Source organism: Rattus norvegicus, chromosome 5 (genome assembly GCF_036323735.1).
Source record: "Rattus norvegicus strain BN/NHsdMcwi chromosome 5, GRCr8, whole genome shotgun sequence".
Lineage (NCBI taxonomy): Eukaryota > Metazoa > Chordata > Mammalia > Rodentia > Muridae > Rattus > Rattus norvegicus.
The window spans coordinates 14,028,803-14,051,916 of NC_086023.1; the positions used below are offsets into that span (position 1 = coordinate 14,028,803).

At 42.8% G+C, this 23,114-nt stretch overlaps 1 protein-coding gene across 3 annotated transcripts in view; it reads left to right on the plus strand.

Moving 5' to 3' along the window:
- Nucleotides 1-23,114, plus strand: part of Ppp1r42 (protein phosphatase 1, regulatory subunit 42) — a 47,359-nt gene that overhangs the window by 18,831 nt on the left and 5,414 nt on the right. For 2 of the 3 annotated variants that reach the window (NM_001127569.2, XM_039110784.2), the window contains 4 exons: nucleotides 732-848; nucleotides 9,773-9,890; nucleotides 14,942-15,073; nucleotides 20,567-20,720. In NM_001127569.2, coding sequence (NP_001121041.1) covers nucleotides 732-848; nucleotides 9,773-9,890; nucleotides 14,942-15,073; nucleotides 20,567-20,720 — 521 coding nt within the window. Of the gene's footprint in view, nucleotides 1-731; nucleotides 849-9,772; nucleotides 9,891-14,941; nucleotides 15,074-20,566; nucleotides 20,722-23,114 lie in introns of those variants that run through there. The other variant, XM_063288419.1, reaches the window with a different exon arrangement.

Consider the following 23,114-nt stretch of genomic DNA (forward strand, 5'->3'; position numbering starts at 1 on the left):
TTAGCATCAAAATACAGATAACTCCAGGTTGTAGTCACCACAACAGGTGACTACAAGTAAATCCATTATATTGTGCACAGAAATATCATAATGAGATTATTACTCAAATAATAGAGACTAATCATAACTCTAAATGTCAGGACTTTTTTTCAAGGTTGGCTCTGCATGACTGTCTTGGTGGATAGATTTGACTGATTCCCAAGCCTCAGTTGTTAGGATTCCTCATTTAGTATTACCACATAGTATATTTATGTTCTCATTTTAATAGCTAACACTGAAATTATTATTTCAAGTGCCTTTTGAACAAATGAATTATCAAGAGAAAACTAAAGAGGGAAAGATAAAAAGAACAGCCAGGGATTCTTTCGTGTCAAGTCATGTGACTTCTTCACTGCGATAGCACAGAACGGTCGTGTGCTTAAACTGCGGCAAGCATTTTTGTCCACAAGGAGCAGTCATTTTTACTGCTTGCATTCTTTTCTTTTTAATTTGTAGATTCATATTGTATTCATAGGGTTTGTGGAGGGAACAAGAGGCAAAAGTCCACTCTATCACACACTGAAGTTCTAAACATGACATGCGAAAAAAGACAGTGGAACAGTATCTCATGGCTGTTGTTTCCTGCCTAAGGGAGACCTGGGCTGACGCTTTGGAGCTTTGAAAGACCCAAGACCTAATTCCTGCATATAGCATTTAGATGACTAATGTTAATTTAGTTGTTTTTCTTCCAGAAATCCCTCTCTACTTTGAATATCAGCAACAATAACATTGATGACATAAAAGATTTAGAGATGCTGGAGAATCTTAATCACCTGATTGCAGTTGACAACCAGCTGATGCACGTGAAGGTAACATGAAGTCGAAATATTTACATGGAATTGTGGCTTTACAATATAGTTTGACATATTGATAAAATGTGTCACCAAAAAATAACTATTCTGTATTTATTCTAGAACTAGCTTCTGAATCTATATGTCTTAAATATAACCATTGTATCTTCTTACCCCATTTCTCCTCCATACCCAAGGTCTCCCTATGTCACCAACCAAATGGAAGCTTTGTGCTTTTTCATATCTACATTATTTGTTCATCAAACTTTTTCTTCTAGGGACAAAGTTCCTTCCTGTCTAACTATTCTCCCAATGAATGAGTTTCTAGGAACCATTCTTCACTGTCCCCTGATGCTATGTGGAGAAGCACAGAGAAGACGCCCCATTCTAATCTGTACTAGTCAAGTGCATGCCCTATTTTTTTTTCTTTTCTATTTTTCGGAGCTGGGGACCGAACCCAGGGCCTTGCGCTTGCTAGGCAAGCACTCTACCACTGAGCTAAATCCCCAACCCCCAAGTGCATGCCCTATTATATTATACCACACCACGTCGTTACATTTAATCAGCTCTGTGTTGGGCACTCCTATAGGAAGGAAGGATTCAGTTCCAGGCCTCAAGAGTGAACAAGCAGGGTTGGGGATTTAGCTCAGTGGTAGAGCGCTTGCCTAGCAAGTGCAAGGCCCTGGGTTCAGTCCTCAGCTCCGGGGGAAAAAAAAAAAAAAGAGTGAACAAGCTAAGCATAGTGGCACACACCCGTAAGCCCGGCACTTGGAAAACAAAGGTAATAGGATTGCTGAAAGTTCAAAGCCAGCCTGATGTATATAGAAAGATTGCTTCAGAGAGAGAGAGAAAGAGAGAGAGAGAGAGAGAGAGAGGAGAGAGAGAATATAAATCCCAGGGCTAGCCTTTATTTCTGACACATTGCTAGTTCCACACAGAAGTAACACAACACAGGATTAGAAAAAAAGGCACCAGAGCCAGATGACAAGGTCCTCACAGGACATAATCATGACTTCATGGGAAGAATTGTAGGTTTAAAAAGGATTTCTCTGCCTGTTGTATGAAAAATGAGTTTCAGTAAAAAGGCAAAGACATGAGTCGGGAAGCAAGACAGACCAGAAGTAAGATGGTGTGCCTGAAAAAAGGAGACGGTGGTTGCTTGGAGATGAGGAGGAGTGGGTTTACTGGGTATAACTTTAGATGGAACCTGTAGAATGTTCAGGTGCAGGAATAAAATGGTCAGCACTCTCTCCTAGCTAAGACTAAAGGCATGTCGAGACTTATTCCAACATTATAGCAGAATTTCCCCCAAATCCAGAGAAATAATTCCATTTCCAAAAAGACAGGGCAAGAAACATGACTCCTCAGTACTGTAGTAGTTAAAATGTCAAAAGTACAGAACAAAGTAAACTATTGAACTCTGCTAAAGAAATGCCAGTTGCTTAAAAACGTGAACCTGTGAGAAAAACGTGCAAAGAACACATGGACTCAGTCTATCGGAGTCTGACTGTAGTGCCGAGATACATCTGAGCATGCTTCGTGATTTAAATATTCCTCTGAAGGCTTCATCAAAGGACAGAGCCCAGAAGTTACTATCTGAATAGTAACTTCTTTCTTTGTATGTATTTGGAATCCAAGCTCTCTAAGTTTCGTATTCTTTTCACCTTCCCCTGCTGGTGTAAAGCTTATGCCTTGGGGACGAAATCTCTAATACCATGCATAAGGTCAGTGACTTCCATCGAAAGGTTGTCAGCAACAGCGGCTTTGTGCCGTGGGGAAAAGTCGGCCATTGTTAGTGCGGCTGGCACTGCAATAATGACCTGAGGTGTTCAGCACTTAGAGAGCAGCTGCCCCTGCATGGACACCAGTAGGTTCCACAAATGAGTCCACAGAGAACACACGAGTACACTGAACGTACTTATTACGCAGGAAAGCACAACCTTAAAATGATAGCTGCCGCTGATAACTGGCAGGAGCTTGAAAAAGACAAATTCGGGATTTAAATTCAAATATATAGTTACAAATGGCTCTATAGTCACTCATCTTAATAAATAATCGTAATTATTCTGGATTACCCAGTGCAATGAGAAATCCTGTTAGTCTTGTCTGTGGATTTTAAAAATAGATTTATTTATTTATTTAATGTTCCTGGGTGTTTCACTTGTATATATGTCTATTTGAGGCTGTCAGGTCCCCTACATCTGCATTTACAGAGCTACCATGTTGATGCTGGGAATTGAACCTGTGTCCTCTGAAAGAACAGCCTCTTAACTGGGGCACCATCCCCCCAGCCTTAGCCACGGATTTTTATGTGGTAGAAACAATAGTATTTACAGTATATTTTTGGCATGGAAAATAATTTTTCTTAAAAAATTTACAAAATGATTTCTTTGAATGATCGTTATGAAGTCTTCCAACCAAGATTGCAACTTGAGCTGTGAAAACTACTGAAGGCTACTGAAATCCTTGAGCATGGGGGTGAAGGGGAGAAAACAAGAGTTGAATCTCTAGGGAAGTGAGCACATTAGAGCCAAGGCACAGCCTTCAGAGTTTAGGGCGTGGTCAAGCAGGGGCTTCGTCCTTCCCTTTACTCTCCAGACCTACAGCTGTCGGGAGCCTCTACCGTGTTACTCTCTGCCGCTCCCAGCTCTGCGAAGCTTATCCAGACCAGAGACTTATAAAGGGGTGGTTGAGAGGCGGAAGAGGAAGCACAGGAAAGAAACCAGCTTTCCTCTCTTCCCAGGTCCACAGCTTCTTGAGTAGGGAACTTCTGCAAAAACAGCTCCACTGCACCTCTTAGTTTGAATTCCTATCCTGTCTCTTGACGTCAGATCCTCCAGCCTGTTATCCTTCATCTCCCGTCCATTCAGTGACAGTCTTCTGTTCATACCTGCTCTGTGGCAGTGCTAACCAGGCAAAGGTAGAGACCACAGTGAGCATGAAACAGACAATCACTGGCCAGGGCGGGGCGGGGGCTCTTAGTGAAAAGGGGAGGGAAATACCAGGGGGAAGTAAAGCAAACCATTCACAAGGACCACAAGGGTGGTGGTGAAGACTTGCATCAGTTGGTAAGGGCACCAGACTTCCTGCAGAAGACACAGCTGAAGTGAGCTCCCAGAGACAGGCAAGGACAAGGCTCCCTAAGGCAAACATGCATTTCACACAGAATGAATGGAAACTGAGCGAGGGAAGGCAGACAGGCCATAGAGAAGCTGTAGACAGACCAGCTGCCTGGACTCTGATAGAGTGCTGTGTTTATTCTGAGAGCACCAGGAGCCATTGAGGGTGTAATGTAATACAATGGCAGCATTTTGGAAAGGGTCCTGTGTAAGTAGGGTGTAAGGATCAGTTTGGAAGAGTCCAGTTTAAGAACTGAGTGGTAGAAGCCGTAAGAGTGAGGGAGGAAAGGAGGTGAACAAACCATAGAACCAACATTTGGAGAACAAACCAAGCATGACTTGGTTCTGGGTTGGATATAGGGAGCACGGAGCAGAGGAAAGCAGGGTATGGACAGCTTCAGAAACAGATTTGGGAAACAAGAAAATCATGAGTTCTGGTCAAGTTGGAGTGTCTTTAAAATATTCCAGAAAAAACACAAAACTAACAGTTGGGTGGGTGTGTGAGGCTACCTACAGTGCAGAGGTCAGAATGTAGGACTGACTGGCTCTTCAGCATACTGGTGGGCAATGAAGATAGCATCGTGGAGGCAAATATGGAAGGAGGTATTGTTTTCTGTGCCAAATTTAAGTATAGTGGACACCATGGTGGGGCCCTCGTCTGTGAGCCAGGGTATGGAAAGAAACAGTGTTTCTTAAGAAACGGATGTCAAGTATAGAAGGAAGGACTTTCTGATGGATCCTGATGGTTTAGCATCGTCCGCTGTGTCTGTGGGCATGGTCAGGCTCTGGAAGACACTGGTGCTCTGTGAGGAGGGCTGTCACCACACACACTTTCCAGGCTATCTCAGTTCAGTGAGTTCTTCTCATGGGTGAACCCAGGTAACAGTTCACCATGTACACCGTTGTCTTCTATGAGAAGTGCTCTTGTCTCTCAGAAACAACTGTTACAAAATAGTGCAGTCATATATTTGAGATGTCTGAGGTCAGAGCTCGGTTACTTATAGAGCTACAGATTCCTAGAATGCAGAATCATTAAGGGATAAGGGAGCAGTCCACAGACTTTAATGCCCCAAAGACTGAGGCTTACAAATTCCATGACCTAACATTTGGTTCAGGGCCTTTTCAGCCTATTGGAAGTGACCAAAGGCTAAGGAAACAAAAGAATTGTTCTACACCCTCATAGCTTCACATGGCGTCAGAGAACTTACAGTAGCAGCAACAGCAGCAGCAGCGTAACAACCTCTTCCCCAGACCTGAGATGCTGAGAACCTGCATTTAAACAGGGTCCTTCATGATTCATTTCTAAAATTTAAAACTACATTTTATTATTTAATGTGTGTGTGTGTGTGTGTGTGTGTGCGTGTGCGTGCACACATTATGCAGTGGAGAACTCAGCAGGTCTGGTGATGATGGATAAAGGAAAGATGGCAGCCAGAGAAGGAAGCCTGGAAATGAGGATGTAAGAGAGGACACCATGGGAGATGGCTAGTCTCCAAAATGCTGACTAGTAAGGAAAGGAGATGTGAGATCCCAGGCAGAATACTGAGAAACCTTTAGCCAAAGATGACCTACTGTCCTGCTTCTCCAATAAGGTAGGCCCCAAGGTCAGGTACTGAGGAGGAGAGAGAAGTTTTAAGCTAAATGGTGGTGGTGGTGATGGTGGTGGTGGTGATGGTGGTGGTGGTGATGGTGGTGGTGGTGATGGTGGTGGTGGTGATGGTGGTGGTGGTGGTGGTGGTGATGACAACTTTAACTCATGGAGCTCTACTTTAAATGACATCTCACAACTGTTTTGGTTTTGCATTTCTTTCCTGTAGCCTCCTTAGACAGGCGTGTATCAATATATAAAAACACCAAATAGTTTATGATTTAAGGTCAACTTAAATTTATAAAAGTTTTTTGTGGGTTCATGTTGAGTCACGAGCTTCACTAGACGAACATTATTCAAGTTCCTATAGCCATACAAAGTCAAATGCATGTGCAAAAAATAAAACTTGAAAGAACAACAACAAAAACCCCTTAATCATTGCCTACAGTTTTTGTGTCTGCAAAGTTTGCCAAATCAATAAAATGACCTGAGTTCATCTCACAGTCAGATTCATTAGTGATTTACTTCATTGGTTTTCTGGTGACCATTTATCATGAGGTACAGAATCTTCGGAATGAATGGGAAAAGTAAAAAACGTGACATGCTTGCCTCTTATATAAACTAAATATTTGATTTATAATACACAAATGAACAAACCGCGATAGCCTGTCATGTTGTCTTAGTTTCTAATTTATTCAACCACTGCTCAATATTGATCCTGGCAAGCCGCAAGGCCCAAAGATAAATTTATTCACCCCACACTTTAGTCAGGAACAAGCCAAAAATTATAGATTTCTCCCAGGCAGATGATGACAGGCAGTCAGAGGGATGACAAATGACTGTCTTTAGAGTTAGTAAGGACAGTTGGGCCAGACATTTCCGATAAAGATTGGAGCGTGCTGGTCAAATACAGGTTCATCCCAGTCATCATTAGAGCAGAGGCTGCCTGTCGCACTGTCCAGGCAGGAGCGGGGTACCGGCCTGCGGGGAAAGGCAATTGGCCGCTCAGGATTTAGCAGCACGCCTCTAAGCGATAGCATGACATGGTCATTTATCAAACAGAGACTGTCCAGAAAAGTGTCTGGTTCTTGAGGAATTTATCGAAGGGCAGGAGAGTGAAAGGATTTTATTAAGGACAGGAAGGCAATGAACAACCAGAGCGTATCCAAAGGGAAATCGTATTTCAGAACGGGATTAGTTTAGCCGTAAGTAAACATACACTGGGGGGAGTGTGTCCAGGGCCATTTATCAAGTGAGGAATAATTAACAAAACTCAATCAGTGTAAAGTTCTCTTGTTGTTATGGCCATCATATTCAACAGTATGAAACATACAGCACAGTCCCTTAGACTCAGGGAATACAGAGCTCTTGCATAAAGGAACCATGGCTGTGTTAAATGTGGAACAAAGGTTTCAGAAAGAGCAAAATCTAAGGTCCAAGACTGAGAGCTGAGGTTATAGTTTTGAAGACGACTTTCTTACATGAAGGTAACTACTTGTTGGTCAATGGGTCAGAACCTTCTTCTTTAAATTGTGCTGTGTTAATCAAAATGAAGAGAAAGGGATTTAACTGAAGACCAGCAGGGCAGGCAAAGACCTATGGACTTGGCCGTTTTGTTCCCTGAACTTTATTTGTGTGATAATTCATTCTCTGCAATCACTTATAAATAAAGACAGGGAGCCAGGTGCCGGAGGCACACACTAATGCAGCACTCAGGAGGCAAGGCAAGTGGATCTCTGAGTTCAAGTACAGACTCATCTAAAACGCAAGAGTTCCAGAACAGCCGGGACTACACAGAGAGACCCTATGTTAAAAACAACAATAGCAACAACAACAACAACAACAACAGTCATGTACACAGTAATCAAAATCCCCTGAACTCATTTGCTCCCTCAGAGTCAAGCACAGACTAAACTCTAGAGGGTACATATACCTACAGAAAGTCACTATTTTGAAACGATATCTACATTTTTTTTTTTTGGCTGGTTTTTTGAGACAGGGTTTCTTTGTGTAGCTCTGGCTGTCCTGGAACTTGTTTGTAGACCAGGCTGGCCTCAAATTCACAGATTTGCCTGCTTCTACCTCCCAAATACTAGGATTAAAGGTGTGTGCCACCAGCACCTGGTTCATAACTGTGTGTTTGTCATGCTATTTTTTCTAACAAGATGTAGACATAACAAAAGTACAGTGCATTACTTTTTTGTTTGTTTTGGGTTTTGGTTTTGTATTTCAAGACAGGGTTTCTCTGTGTAGCCCTGGCTGTCCTGAAACTCATTCTGTAGACCAGGCTAACCTCGAACTCACAGAGATCCACCTGTCTCTGCTTCTTGAGTGCTGGGATTTTGACTGCTGATGTATTTTATCTACATGAGTACAATAAAGGCATTCACTGCTGCCACCCAGCCCTTTATTTCATTTTTTAAAAGATTTGTTTTTACTTTATGTATGTGAGTACACTGTCACTGTCTTCAGGCACACCAGAAGAGGGCATCAGATCCCATTACAGATGGTTGTGAGCCACCATGAGGTTGCTGAGAATTGAACTCAGGACCTCTGGAAGAGCAGCCAGTGCTCTTAACCACTGAGCCATCTCTCCAGCCCCCTTTATTTCATTTTTAAAAACTGACTCTGGACATAGATAAGAAACACTCCAAATATATATTCTTTCCATGAAATAGTAGTTAAAGGAACATTTATTTTTGAAGAGGAGGAGGAGAAAGCAAGATAAGGAATGGAAGGAAGATAAAGAATTGGGGTGTGGTGGGGGCTGACACAGGCTGAGAAAAGAAATGCAATAGGAAGAAAGGAGATAAGGCAGGTAGACCAGAAGGATGCTTCCAAGGTGCCTTTTATGGGCCTTCCTCACCACCACGGTTCCTGTGCGGACCATGAATCACTCTTTCTGGTAAGCTATAAAAGCATGCAAATAGTTTTCAAGAAATGTAAAACACAGCTGAATGAGGTGGTGCACACTTTTAATCCCAGTACTCTGTAGGCAGAGGCAGGTGGATCTCTGTGGGTTCGAGGACAGCCTGGTCTACAGAATGAGTTCCAGGACAGCAAGGGCTACATGAGACCCTGTCAAAACCAAAACCAAAACAAACAAACAAAGAAAGAAAAACAAAAACAAACAAAAAACAAAACAAAAAAACTATAAACAAAATAAACAGAAAAACAGCTACCACAACAACAGAAGTAAAAGAAAAGTGTTAACCCCAGTAAGATTATAATTTATAATTTCCAAAGAAGTTTCAACCAGATGCCCCAGAACTCCCAGGGACTAAAGCACCATCCATGGGGGGGGCACCCATGGCTCCAGCCACATGTGTAGCATAAGATGGCCTTGTGGACATCGTGGGAGGAGAGACCCTTGGAGGGGGATGGATACCATATTTCTAGAGGGGAAACCCCTCAGAAAAGGGGATAACATTTGAAATGTAAATAAATAAATATCCAATAAAAGAAGAAGAGGGGTTGGGATTTAGCTCAGTGGCAAGCGCAAGGCCCTGGATTCGGTCCCCAGTTCCGAAAAAAAGAAAAAAAAGAAGAACAAGTCCCAAAGATGAGTTGGGCACAACAGTGTGTTCAATGTGGTCTCTGGGGGATGAGCAGGCAAGGAATTATTTCTGTTTTGCAGTTTGACTGGATGTTCCCACATTCTTCACTAGAAAAGGCCACAATGTATATTGCCTGCAGCACTAGCAGACTGTGTTGCTGTTTAATCTGATGAACCAATGGGTTTTATTGGGGTTACTTACAGGAAGATGGCTGAGGGGTTACTTACAGAAGCAGAAATGATTCTGAAAGCTGCAGCACCAGAAACCTCCAGCATGGGTGATGCTCCTGAGAGCTGGGGGCCTGGGCAGATGGGGTAGTCCCTGCTCCTTCCAGACAACTCAGCAGCGTGTATCCCAGCAATGGCTGACGAAGTGTTTGCTCGTTACTCTTCAATTGCCTTAATGGGTAAACTTTTACGGATTCTACTGAGGACAGGGTATCTTCTCTAAGCAGGAAGTGTTTTCCTAACACCAGATTGAGTCGATTTAAGGACGGCATGATCAAGGGCAGCACTGTGATCCCCATCTTGCCTCCTTTGGCTGCCTTGTGACTAGTACAGGCAAAGCTGGTGGTTGTGTGAATTCTACCTGGGGAGCTCAGATGCCATAGAAATCACTGCCGCCTTGGAGCACTAATAATAAAATTCCCATGCCTCCTCCTGTCTTTCCCGACTACAGGACTTGGAAGTTTTACTGAGAAAACTGATGAAGTTGTGGAAAATGGATTTAAATGGAAATCCTGTTTGTCTTAAACCAAAATACAGGGACAGGCTGATACTGATGTCCAAGTCACTGGGTGAGTGTTTTACATTAACCCAATTTAAAGCACTTGTTTAATGTTTAAGTTAATTTATCATCAAGATTTCAGAAATAGAACATCTGGCTCTAGAAACTGGTCAACTTAAGTTTAGATGTTTGAATAATAGCAAAGTTAATAGAAGTACTACATGAAAAAATTTCTTCTACTCATAAATAGCAGGCAGACTTTTAACAGAAAATGTGGCCACTACCTACAAAACTGGTTAGGCATAAATAGGCTAAACGGAGCTTGGTGTAAAGCCTGGGCAGGGCCTAGGCTCCTTAGCTCTTGTTCTGCAGCTACAGCTGATTGAGGTTTGCTCTCTGTCATTGGCTTAGGAACACATGAAAGGGGGCTGGGGAGTTGCTTTATCAAATAACAACATCCCTAAGTCTATGCTACACTGAAGAAATGGGCCTAAGTACTTGGATGGTGTTGTCAAAATCACACAGCATCAGAGCGATGGACAGGCAGTATCATGTTACAAAGGAGCCTTGTGAGAGTGTCCTGTAGCCGTACATGGGACGCTGGGGCATGAGAATTATTAAAGAGCTAAACATGATAAGACATCCTCAAAGCTCATAGCCAGTTCATCAGTGCTCATGCAGAGATTCTCTGGCTTGGAGAAAAGAGAATCAAACAATGGGAAACATGTTTTCTCAAAGTGTGTGTGCAGGAGCGATCTACACAGCCCGCCAAGGCAGAGCACAAATGACACACAGAACTATGGCAGTTTTCAAAGTTCTGCACTCTGCTGGGCAGCCAGCACCCTTCCCTCTGACACCGCACACAACTCCAGTAGTCTGCTTTACTCAGCCAGAGGAAAAGTAAATACAATTAGTGTCTAATGATTAAGAATATTCTAGTATGAAGCCGGTCTGGTGGCATGCCTTTGAGCCTACATGAGGGAGGAAGCAGCGTGAGTTCAAGGACAGATTAATCTTCATATCGAGTGTCAGGACAGCCAGAGCTGTAGTGTGAGACCTTGACTCAAAAGCAGAAATTCAGTAGAGCCTAGCACTCACTAGGCCCTGAGTTTAATCTCAAGCTCTGTAAGATTTCTAAAAGCAAAAATTATTCAAACCTTCTCTTGCATAACTATTCCTTCTATAACACACTTTATGATTACAAAATTAATACTTTAAAGAAAAAAAGTCAGGTGGCGGTGGTGCATGCTTTTAATCCCAGCACTTGGGAGGCAGACGCAGGCGGATCTCTGAGTTCAAGGCCAGCCTGGTCTACAAAAGGAGCTCCAGGACAGCCAGGGCTACACAGAGAAATCAAAGGAGCACAGGGCTCTGTGGTAGAATACTCACCGGGTATGGGCAAGCGCTCTCTATCACCAGCTCTACAGGGAAAGCATGTAGAGAAGAGAAAGAACCCCTCCTAGTCCCACCATCAACCTACGGTTAAAAACGCTAGTGTCTTTCAAGTCACATGACGAACCGTTTGATTTTTGTCTTTGTTTTTCTCAATTGTCTTTTAGCACATGTAAGACCAGATAACAACAACAGATAACAAGAAAGTTAAAAGACTATGCAATTTAGCTCAGTGGTAGAGCGCTTGCCTAGGAAGCACAAGGCCCTGGGTTCGGTCCCCAGCTCTGAAAAAAAGAACCAAAAAAAAAAAAAAAAAAAAAAAGACTATGCAATTTACCCAGGCCTCAACAAACAGAACAAACCATACATATGTGGTTTACATAACATGGGTGGAAGCACATTTCATGTTGAGAACAAATTGTTAAAATGAAATAAATCTCACCACATATGCCTGTTACCTGCTTTCTCTCCAAAATCGCTTCTATACATAAAAGCATTAGGCAAGATTATTTGCTAAAAGTGACAAGGGATCAGGTCACTCAAGGCAGTGTGTGTGTGTGTGTGTGTGTGTGTGTGTGTGTGTGTACACATATACATGTATATACATATATATACATATATATATATACCCAAAATATACTAGCAAGCTATATATTTACTAACAAGCCAATATGTAAAGGCATCACTAAAGACAAGCATGTGAGGAACTGAGCAGAAGAGTGGCTGGAATTTAATGTGGTTCTAAGTCCAAAAAGCATGATGGCGAACACCTTGCCAACCTCTCAGCTATAGTTTGGAAACTACTTGCAGTTTAGGTAAGAAAGGTGCAGAAGATATACAATGATTGCAGCTCCAGATACTAGGCCTCTGGTGTCACAGCCAGCCACGGTTAGGGACTGTGTGGCATCGCAGTGTGGTATTTGGAGAAAGCATGTTTACCTCACGTACGTGACACCACAGTCTTAGGGCTGTCCGACTGGTAGCTATTGATCTCTTTGCCTGAGGTAAACATTACCATACATGTGCCTGGCCAGGGGGAGGGTGGTGCCTCTAGGCCAGCACTTTCCCTGCTGCCTGCAGTCTCCTGCATGCTGGAGCTGTGACCTGTGGGCAAGGAGCAGACCACTAGACTCTTTATCACACTACTTCCTTTAAATACAGCATTATTCTAAAACACACCACGTTAAATACAATATGATGAGTAGTTATGTGGCAGCATTGAATCTTTCAGCAGGAGAATCAACTGCTTTAAAGGTGGTCTCAGGCTCCCTGAAAGAACATGACCAAACACCTTTTACTGTACCCTTTCCACAGTCTGGGGCTCAGTGGAAGACATCACTCAGATGATGTAAGACAGTTTAAGAATAATACAGATACATTGTTAGAAAAGATAGTCTCTTTATTAAATAAAAGTCACATAAACCACTTTATTTATATATTACAAATATATTATAGGTAAAATAAGGGACTTGTTCAGTGATTTATAGACTATCCATATATAATAAATTGTCACCTATCAGAAATTGCATTTAAAGACATTCTATATATATATATACATCTGTACATCTGTGTGTATAAATTATATATATATAATATATATATCTCCTTCAGGGGAAGGCTCAGGGTATGAATAATAAAAGATCCTTTTCTCTTCCATTGTTTCAGTTGTTTATAATAAGTGCATATTTTTAAAATCAGGAAACTAAAGATATAGAAAATCTCAACCAGTTTAAGTATAAAGGCCAGAGGTAATGCAGTCAGCGCAGTGTTTGCTGTAAATGAGGATCCATGTCAAAAACCAGGTGGACTGGCTCATGGCCGTGATCCTGGCACTGGTGAAAGTCTCTGAACTCAGTAAGTAGCTAGTCCTTCCAAACTGGTGAGCTCCAGTTTCAATGAGAGACTCTACCTCCAAGATTAAAGTGAAGACTGGTAAAGCTAGACCCTTAACATCAGTCTCTGGACTACACACACACACACACACACACACACACACACACACACACACCACACACACACACATACACACATACTACACACACACACACTACACACAGGCACATACACAATACACATAGGAACACACACAGGCACACACATACAACACACACCATAAGATTAAAAATAAGCAAGTGTGTAAATAAGGATTTTTTTTCCATTTTTTTGATAAAAATGTGCATGTTATTTTTGATCAGTTTTTCCTCTCCCTAACACCTCCCAGATCCTCATCACTGTCCCACCTTCCCCACACAACACCACACCCTTTCTTTCTCTTTAAAAACAGAGAGAAGGGGGTTGGGAATTTAGCTCAGCTGTAGAGCGCTAAAGGCCCTGGGTTCGGTCCCCAGCTCTGGAAAAAAAAAAAAAAAAAAAAAAACAGAGAGAAGAAACACACATACAAAACAAAAACAAAAACCGCCACAAAAATGAAACCCAAAATATATAAGCAAAAGACCACTGAGACCAAAAAAAAAAAAAAATGCTCAGAGCAAAATGAGATCAAAGGTGCAGAAACACCACTGAGTTCTTATTTGTTGGCCGATCCTGAAGTGTATTAATTACCCCGAGAGAATTAGGGGGAAGCTGAGTTTTCATCTCCCAGGAGGTATTACTTGCAGACAGCTTCTTGGTAGGATTGGGAGCCCATGTCCTCACCCCCATCTCAGTGATGGCCCCCCATTTACCTGTGCAGACCTGTGGGATCATGTGTGCACCGCTGTTGTGTCTGCAAGTCTCTGCCTGCTTCTTTTCGGCCACCCACCCATCACCTCTGGTTTACAATCATTCTGCCTCCTCTTAGCAAAAGTCTCTGAGCCCTGGCTGGGGGCTTAATTAAAGGCACCCATTTATGACCGAGAGCTCCAAAGTCTCTCACTCTGTCCAGTGTCCAGTTGTGGGTCTCGGTACTGGTTCCCATCTACTGCGAGAAACTTCTTTAACAATGGCTGAACCAGGCACTGACGTATGAGTGTAACGAATGCCACTAGGAGTCGCGTCATTGCTGTGTTCTTTAGCAGAACAGTAGGAGTCCGTTTTCCCCTAGCCTCATTGCCTATCCACTTTCAGACTCTCGGCCACCCTGCCAAGCATGGGTGCCATCAGAGAGTGGCTGGTCACTCCCACAGTGGGGGTGCCACTATCGCACCAGCAGACCTTGAAGGCAGGTCACCAGTGCAGGTCACAGGGTTTATAGCTGGAATGATAATTGCATTTCTTCTGTGGCAGCGTTAGTCAGTAGGGGTGAAGCCTTTAGTTAGCCACCAGCTCAGCCTCTCCATGTTTGGTGAGTGGCGTAGGGCCTTCCCATGAGTCTGTGAGGAGCAACCAATAGCATTCTCATGTGCTCCCTTGAGCGACAACTCAAGGGGACTAACCCACTCCTGGCACTGGTAGTTCATTGCTGTTTTTGAGATAAGATTCACTCTGTAGCCCAGGTTGGCTTAGAATTCATTATGATGTAGCCCTCTGGGCTATTCTCAAACACCCGGTAATCCTCCTGCCTCAACTTCCTGAATGACAGGATTAGCTAACATAACTAAGATATTTTTAAAAGGACCTTATTTTTCCTTATGATGTAAAGCCAGAAGTGTGTGTGTGTGTGTGTGTGTGTGTGTGCGCGCGTGCGCGTGTGTGTGTTCACGTGTGTGTGTGCGTGTGTGTGTGTGCGCATGCGTGTGTGTGTGTGTGTGTATACATAAAATTATATTTTAACATACATATCTCCTCCAGAGTTTCTTGATGGAAAAGAAATAAAAAACCTGGAAAGACAATTCCTAATGAATTGGAAAGCATCCAAAGAGGCCAAGAAAATCAGCAAGAAAAGGAGGAACAGAAGTGAGGATCAAAACAACTCCTACATAAGTAAGTGCCTATCCTAGGCCACCACTTCCAGCAGAGGGACCAGTCTGACAAAAGCTGCGAAAGCCAAGCAGGAAGTGGTTGAGGGTTTGCTGTGGTGGTGATTTCAGGCGTTAAGGTGTATTCCGTTACCCACTTGTCAATGACGGTAAAGAGAGAGGTTTTACCTGCAATGAAGACGGTAGCCAATGAGAACAAACCCCGCACTGGGCTCATACTGGCTGAGCCCATGTCAGCCACATACTGGGCCATGTTATGAGTGTGGGGAAAGTGTGAGGTTTTATTCCAGCAAGTATATATGTCAGATGCATAAATGATAAAACAGTCAGATTATAAACTGTGAAACGTAAGTCACTAAAACATCCGAGCAAAACAATCATTTTTTTCATTAAGATAAAAATTGCACACATCCATAACCCAGCACTCAGGACACTGAGACAGGAGGATCACAATCAGTTAAGGCCAGCCTGAGTTACGTGATAAATTCCCAGACAGTCTAGGCAATGGAGTGAGAGCTGGTCAAATAAACAAGCAAACATGAATATTAAAATTAAATGTAAGTCAACCATACTTAAGCAGCACTCTGTGGCCAGTCCACATCTTGTGCGCGTGCTGAAGCCCGAATGCTTGGACTATGGTGTGCTCATGGTTGTGTTAGAAAGGACACGCTAACCTCTGCCTGATTAACGCACCAAATATAAATAAGAGTAATGTAGCAGTTATCGGGGCCATTCAAGGAAGCCTAGCGGGATTGAGCCCGAAGTCTTTAGTGGGGTAAGTGTCTCGTACCCATGATAGTCTGAATCCCAGCATTGTGCTCCAGTACTAACTCTTCTTGGCTCCTTGGCATGGAAGCAGGCCAGAGCAGCCGTCAGGAGTTGCAGAGACCGCACAGAGGTCTGTCACTGCAGGAGAAGCCTGGGCGAGGAAGACAGAGCAGAAAGGCATGGGGGTGGGTCTGAATGGGAACCATCGAAAAGCATCTAGGAGAATTCGGGGGTTGGTTAGCTGACAGTATGTCAGTGATTAACACTGTGTGGCAATGCACATCTCTCGGGGTCTGAAACTTGTAAAGCACACAATAGGCGTTTCTTCTGTTTTTCCTCTGGCTGTATGGTAACCTGGTAGCCCTGCATGCTGGGAGTACACACTTGTACTCCTAGATATTTAGAAGGCTAAGGCAGGGAAAGTTCAAGTGTGAGGCTGGCCCAGGTAACTTATCCTGCCTCAAAGTAGGGAGGGGGTGGGCGTGGCTGCTCAGTGGTAGAGCACTGTGCATAGAGTTCTAGCTTCTCTCTCTCTCTCTCTCTCTTTCTCTCTCTCTCTCTCTCTCTCTCTCTCTCTCGCATTTTATGGCCTTCAATATCACATCAAAGCACCTTATTAATATTGATGGACCCATAGAATTAAACGCAAAAACTAAGCCACACTAAAAATCATATTTCATCTTTATAGATTTCAAATTTTTGGTAAAATTGAACTAAACCTACAACTAAAACCTGCAATGTTTGAAGTTAACCGTTTAGTTTTCTCAAAGGAACCCTTATTAATCCTTTTATAACTAATGTGCACAAAAAGAATTAAAAAGTTAAAGTTATGCGCAAACACCCACAATAAAGTATCTGAAAAGGAAGTTGGGAAACTGTCCCATTCACAAAAGTACCCAAAGAGTCAGGGACTCAGCGATAAGCCTAGCTGGGAAGGAAAAACACTTATATTCCTAAAATTTCAAAGCAGTGACAAACAGGACACAAATGAAAAGACATTCCATGTTTGTGAAGCGAGAGACTTCAAAGTTAGAATATCCAGGTGGGTGGTGGTGGCTTGGTGCCTTTAATCCCAGCAGTCAAGGTATGAAGCAGGTGGATGTCTATGATTCCAGGCCAGCCTGGCCTACAGAGTGAGTTCCAGGACACCCAGGGCTATGTAGAAAAAGTATCTCAAAAAGAAAAGAAAGAAAGAAAAAGAAAGAAAGAAAGAAAGAGAGAGAGAGAGAGAGAGAGAGAGAAAGAAAGAAAGAAAGAAAGAAAGAAAGAAAGAGAGAGAGAGAGAAAGAAAGAAAGAGAGAAAGAAAGAGAGAGAAAGAAAGAAGGAAGGAAGGAAAGAAAGGAAGGGAGAAAGAGAAAAAACAAGGAGAGACACACACACAGAGACACACACACACAGAGAGAGAGAGAGAGAGAGAGAGAGAGATCACACCATCTACCTGATCCAAAGTGTTCTACCAATTCATTGCAATCCCTGTCAAAATCATGTCAACTTTTATAAAAATAAGAAAAATGTTCTAAACTCACACGGAACCACAAAGATCACAGATAACCAAATCAGTCTTGACAAAGAAAGTTAGAGGCATCATAGTTTCTGATTTCAAAATGCATTATGAAGTTCAGTAATCAAAACAGTATGAAACTAGTAGATGACAAACAGCCGCAAACATAAACAAGCGTATCCTGACAGTGGACATCTAAGTTGCTTCAAGAGGCTTGAGAACATTACACAGCCACATCCTAAAAAAAGCAAACTGTATCCTTCTACTCCAAAGTGGACTAACAATGTGAAGACATGAAACCACTAAACTCCTGGCAGAAAGCATAGCGGGTAAACTCCGCAGAATTAATCCTGGCAACGACTTTGTAACACAGAAATAACTAGGCCAGACTATATCACACTAGCAACTTCTCTACAAGGAAGGAAAGAGCGAAGGAGAAAAACGTCAGACCATGTATCAGACAGACGTTAATCTCCAAAACGAGAAGAAACTCCCACAACTCAATAAGAAAGAAATTTAATAACCTGACTTCAAAATGGATTGAAGAGTCGAGCAGACATTTCTGAAGAGATTCTAAAAGTGGCCACCATAATAAAGTAGTAAAGGAAGAGATGTTGGCTCAGCAGCCATGATGAATCAGAGAGAATGGCTGTGTTGGGGTGGGGGAAGGCTGGAGAGATGGCTCACCAGCTAAGAGCATGTGTTTTGCCAGGTTTGCATGTGGCACACATACACTCATACAGGCAAAACACACACACATACACACACACACACACACACACACACACACACACACACAAATAAATCTTTTTTTTTAAAAACTGCATGTGAAGGAACGATGAGAGAATCAAGAGTTCAGTAGCAGCCTCAGCTACATGAAATTTTGTCTCAAACAAAAAAAAGTCCCAGGGGTTAGCAGTGACGGAGAACATGAGAGTTACTTCCTTATTTCTGGGATCAGGGTTTATAATGTCAAATATAAGCTTGTCGTGTCAAATTGTCGAGCCCACAGTTGCTCCACCCATTTGTTTAGGCACAGCAAGAAGAGGGTCCGATGGAGGCAGCTCTTCACTTCTTGCTAAACACAAGGCCAAGCAAAGGAAACCAAAGAGCCAGGGCAAGTTAGAGCCACCGAGGACACATCCCCAGTGACCCGCTCCTCCTCCTTACCATCTCTCCCAGTGCTGTCCACTCATCATTAGGCCAGAGACCTCAGCATCTAACTGTCCCTGCAAGCGTATTCACAGATGTGTGCTTCTCACGACCTCGAGCCATTTCTATTTTTTTTTCTTTTTTCTTTTTTTTCGGAGCTGGGGACCGAACCCAGGGCCTTGCACTTGCTAGGCAAGCGCTCTACCACTGAGCTAAATCCCCAACCCCTGCCATTTCTATTTTTAACGTTTGTGTGTCTGCACACGAATGCATGCAGGTGTCATGGGGTCCAGAAGAGAGCGGATCCCTGGGAAGTAGAGTCAGACATTTGTGAGTTGCCAGTGTAGATCTAGGATTCAAACCCTACTCTTCAACATCAAGGAGCAAGCGCTCTGACCAACCGAGACATCTCTCTGTCACCCCTGCCCTCAAACAGTTTGACAGTTTGACAATTTAACTATATATACCAAAACCTTCTGTACTGGAAATTAAAGTAAAATTACATAGATTGTAGCCTCTTCAAGAATCTTACAATTAAAAAGTAATCTTAAATATAGCCATGAAATCAAAGCTGAAAATACAATCAAGTACTTCAATAAGATCCAAAATGATTCCATTTTTAAGGTATTTGTTTCCACAGCACATGGAAGATTAATATATTGATTTAATAAATATTTTCAAGGTATCTCAGGGTGAGACCCAGGCTTTAATCTTAACACTCAGAAAAAATAATTGAATATGTTGGACATCGGGCTATTGAAGGCAGTGGGGCTTTGTGAGAAATTCTAATCTAGCAACATGGCTACTCTGGCAAGGGATCACATCCAAAGACCTTCTAGGTCTGGGTGATCCTCCTGGAATACAGACGTGCCTCATACCTTTAATACCTCTGGCTAGAATACAGACATGTCTTTAGTACACACCTTGAATCCCAAACAATGTAGGTAAGGTTAGTTTGTAGAAGAAAGCAGCCGTGCCTGAAAGTGATATCTAATTGAGGGGCAGAAAGAGTGACAAACCAGAAAAAGATTTGATAGAATGAATCAGAAAATAGGATATGTCCAATTCTCATGAGAACACACAGGAAAGAGAGTTGACTGAAGAGAGCAGCACACACACACACACACACACACACACACACACACACACACAGAGGCGGTTTTATCAGGACAGTTCTACATAGACAGATTAGAGGAGAAGACAAAAGGAACCAGAGAATGAGAAGGAGCCAGAATATTAGAACAGATTGCCAGAATTAGTTTGAGGCCAAGCAAAACAATTCAGTCAGAAGCTGAGAGAAGCCAGTTTGAATCAGTCAGCTTCAAGAGGAATTTGAGCCAGGACAGCTGAGTTGAGCCAATCAGACTGAGTTCGGAGAGAACTAGAAAGGGTGAGCTGATTTAGCAGTAAGCTTTTGAGATTACAGATACATCAGGTGAATAAATGTTACTTTTACATGGCTTAGAGGTAAACAAAACATTCTCCACTAAAAAGGACATCACAGCTGAAAACCATAAATGATATAGAATGATAAGTGCTCAAGTAAAGGTATGAAAATATCCCAACAACTATACATGACTAGTTCACACCCTAAAGGTTACTTTGAAACTAAATTTAGGGACTGGAGAGATGGATCCACGGTTAAGAGCACTGACTGCTCTTCCAGAGGTCCTGAGTTTAATTCCCAGCAACCACTTGGTGGCTCACAACCATCTGTAATGGGATCTAATTCTCTCTTCTGGTGTGTCTGAAGACAGCTACAGTGTACTTATATTCATTAAATAAATAATATTTTTAAAAGAAAATAAATTTAGAAGAGCAAAATTTAAGTCAATCAATTACGCTTATATTAATGCTAGCACGTTCATTTTCTCTATAAGAATTAGCTGTGAATTTTCTTGTGTGGTTTTTTTGTATGAAAGTCTGTGATGTTTTATTTTGGGTATTAATTTATTATTAATTTTACTGTGAATTTGTCTTTCCATAACATATAATTTAAGATACTAATATATACCATTTGATAATCTTGTAATTAGTTTCAAAGCAGGATGCTTTTAATTCTTTGTATGCTACAGGTAACTTTGAAACAATACATCACATAGTTCCTGTTTATTACCCACAGGTGGGTAAGCCAAAAGTAGTCTTTTTCTCTGATGTACAGAGATATCTTGGAAAGGCATCTTCAAAGTTTTCTCAAGAAGATAAAACTACAATTACTGAAGATATAGGGTAAGTCCCTTCAAATGCTTGTATGGTTGGTCTTTGTCCGGGGAGTGGTATACCCTTACTGCCAACACAGATGAAGAGTCCTCCTAGCTATCTGCTCTCTGTCCTTTTTACACACACACACACACACACACACACACACACACACACGCACACACATGCACACACATGCACACACACGCACACACACGCACACACACGCACACACACGCACACACACACACACACACACGCCTTAGTGTTGGTCACCACAGACATTCATAAAACTGCAGCGGTGGGTATGGTTCTGGACAAGTTGGGAGTGTGGCTCGATGAACTCAGGGAGGGCAGGGGCCAGAAAGTCCCTAAAGATGTGGGTAAAGACGTCTGAATCTCGAGGGGAAGGGAGCGTCCCAAAGGAGGGTGAGGCCTCTGGTGATGAGCTCTAGTGAAGGGGTGGGAGGAAGAGGGCATGGCAGGCGTAGCAGAAAGGAGGGGTGCAGGGAGTGTGTCAACTGCTCTCTCCAGAGTACTCCAAGCCAAAGCACTGAGCCTGGTCTCTCTGGAGACAATTGAAGCTTCAGTCACTAGAGGTTTATGATCCAAAAAAAGGTCTGAGTGTCCAGTCCAACTCTGATTCTAAACTCAATTCAGCTCTATATAAATCTGTTATAAACTTCCTAATGAGAAAACAGTTAAAGTTTTGGTTTTTAAAGAAACATGGCATTGTTTCTATAAAAACTTATAACATTCTAGGAAATAACCTCATTTTTTTCTAAAATACATACTTCCCACGCATTAAGCAATACAACATAAAAATATAAACAAGAAGTGGCTGGGATATGGCCAGCTATAATCCCAGAACTCTGGAGGTTGAAGCAGGATGATTAGGCATTCACAGTTGTCACCAGCTAAACAACAAGTTCAAGACCAGCCTGAGCCAAAAGAGGTCCTGTCTTTTAAAAAAATCCAAATAAGACAACCCTAATCTCAAGTATTTTATAAGCCAGGTTGGGAGCCAGATCTGCCACAATTGATGTATAACATTGGCAATGCTAAGGACCTTCTTAGCCAGATAGATGTTAACACATTCTATACATCATATTTCAAGCCTTTTCCCATTTATGTGCAGTTTCCCTTTTATTTATTTAATCTCTCTCCCTTCCCCCTCCTGAGCAGCACTGAGATTGAAGCAAGGTCCTCATGCAAAACAAGCCTTCTCCCACTGAGCTAGAGCAGAGCCCTTCCTTTGCACTTACAGCCATCCAGTGACTGCTCCCTCTGCTGACCTCCCAGTCGTCCAGTAAAGCCCACTCCTGTAATGAAGGGTAATACATATTTCATTGGGAAAGTTATCTTAGGTAGTGGGTGCACTGTGGACTTGTATTCATCTTTCCAGAACGGCCTGCTGAAAGGCAGGCAGGTAGGTCTGTCATGTGATGCTCGTTTTGTGGTCCTGTCAGTCACGATCTGACAATCTGTAGCCAAGCCCAGCAGAAGAGGCCCTGTGGAGGCACTGGGGCCCAGTCCTCCCCGGCCTCCACTGCAGAGCAGCTCAGCTGATGCAGACCTAGAGTCTGTAGGTCTTCAAAATGCTTGCTGGAGGGATGAGAGGGAGACTGCAAAAGGAGTCCTAGTTTGGGTTTTGACCTCCTCTCCACTCACAGTAACATGGGAGCTGTGTGAGAACATGCTTTACTGTCCACACACAACCTGCAAAACCAGAGCCTCCCACACCACCCTGACAGCCTCTTAAATGCCCTATAAACCCCACTGCTCCATTTGTTGTCGGTGTTGTTTTGGGTTTCTGTTTGCTTGTTTAAGATTTTGTTTCTTCGCCAAGGGCTTCCACAAGTAGTGCTTCTGTGTCATGGGTGGATTAAACAACAGACAAGGGGAATAAGCAAGGCCTCAGGAAACGGAGAGGGTGAACTTTACACATCACCATGTAGTACCGGATCCGCAGTGGGCTGTGGCACAGCGCACATTCTGGATCCAGGTGTAAGGTCCAGGTCGTTAGGAGTGCAGCAGTGAGACTGGGGATGGCTCTCTCTTCATCCTAGCCAACCTTGGAGTTAAGGGCATCTTTGAAAGGAGGAACTGCTCTAAAGGAGGCAGCAGAAAAGAGGGTTGTGAGACGCTCCGCCACCACGTGAAGCTGTGTGCGTTCAGTTCTGAGGTTTCAGTGTCAGCTGTGGAAAAGGAATGTTAGGCGATGCTTTCTTTTCAGTGTTCGTTGTTTCCTCAGGAAACCTTTTCCCTGAGAGCAGGCCAAATACTGTTTTGGTTTAAGTCTGACTGGATGGCAATATTAGTTATGTCTCTCTTTTTTGTTGTTGTTGTTGTTCTTTTTTTTTTTTTCGGAGCTGGGGACCGAACCCAGGGCCTTGTGCTTCCTAGGCAAGCGCTCTACCACTG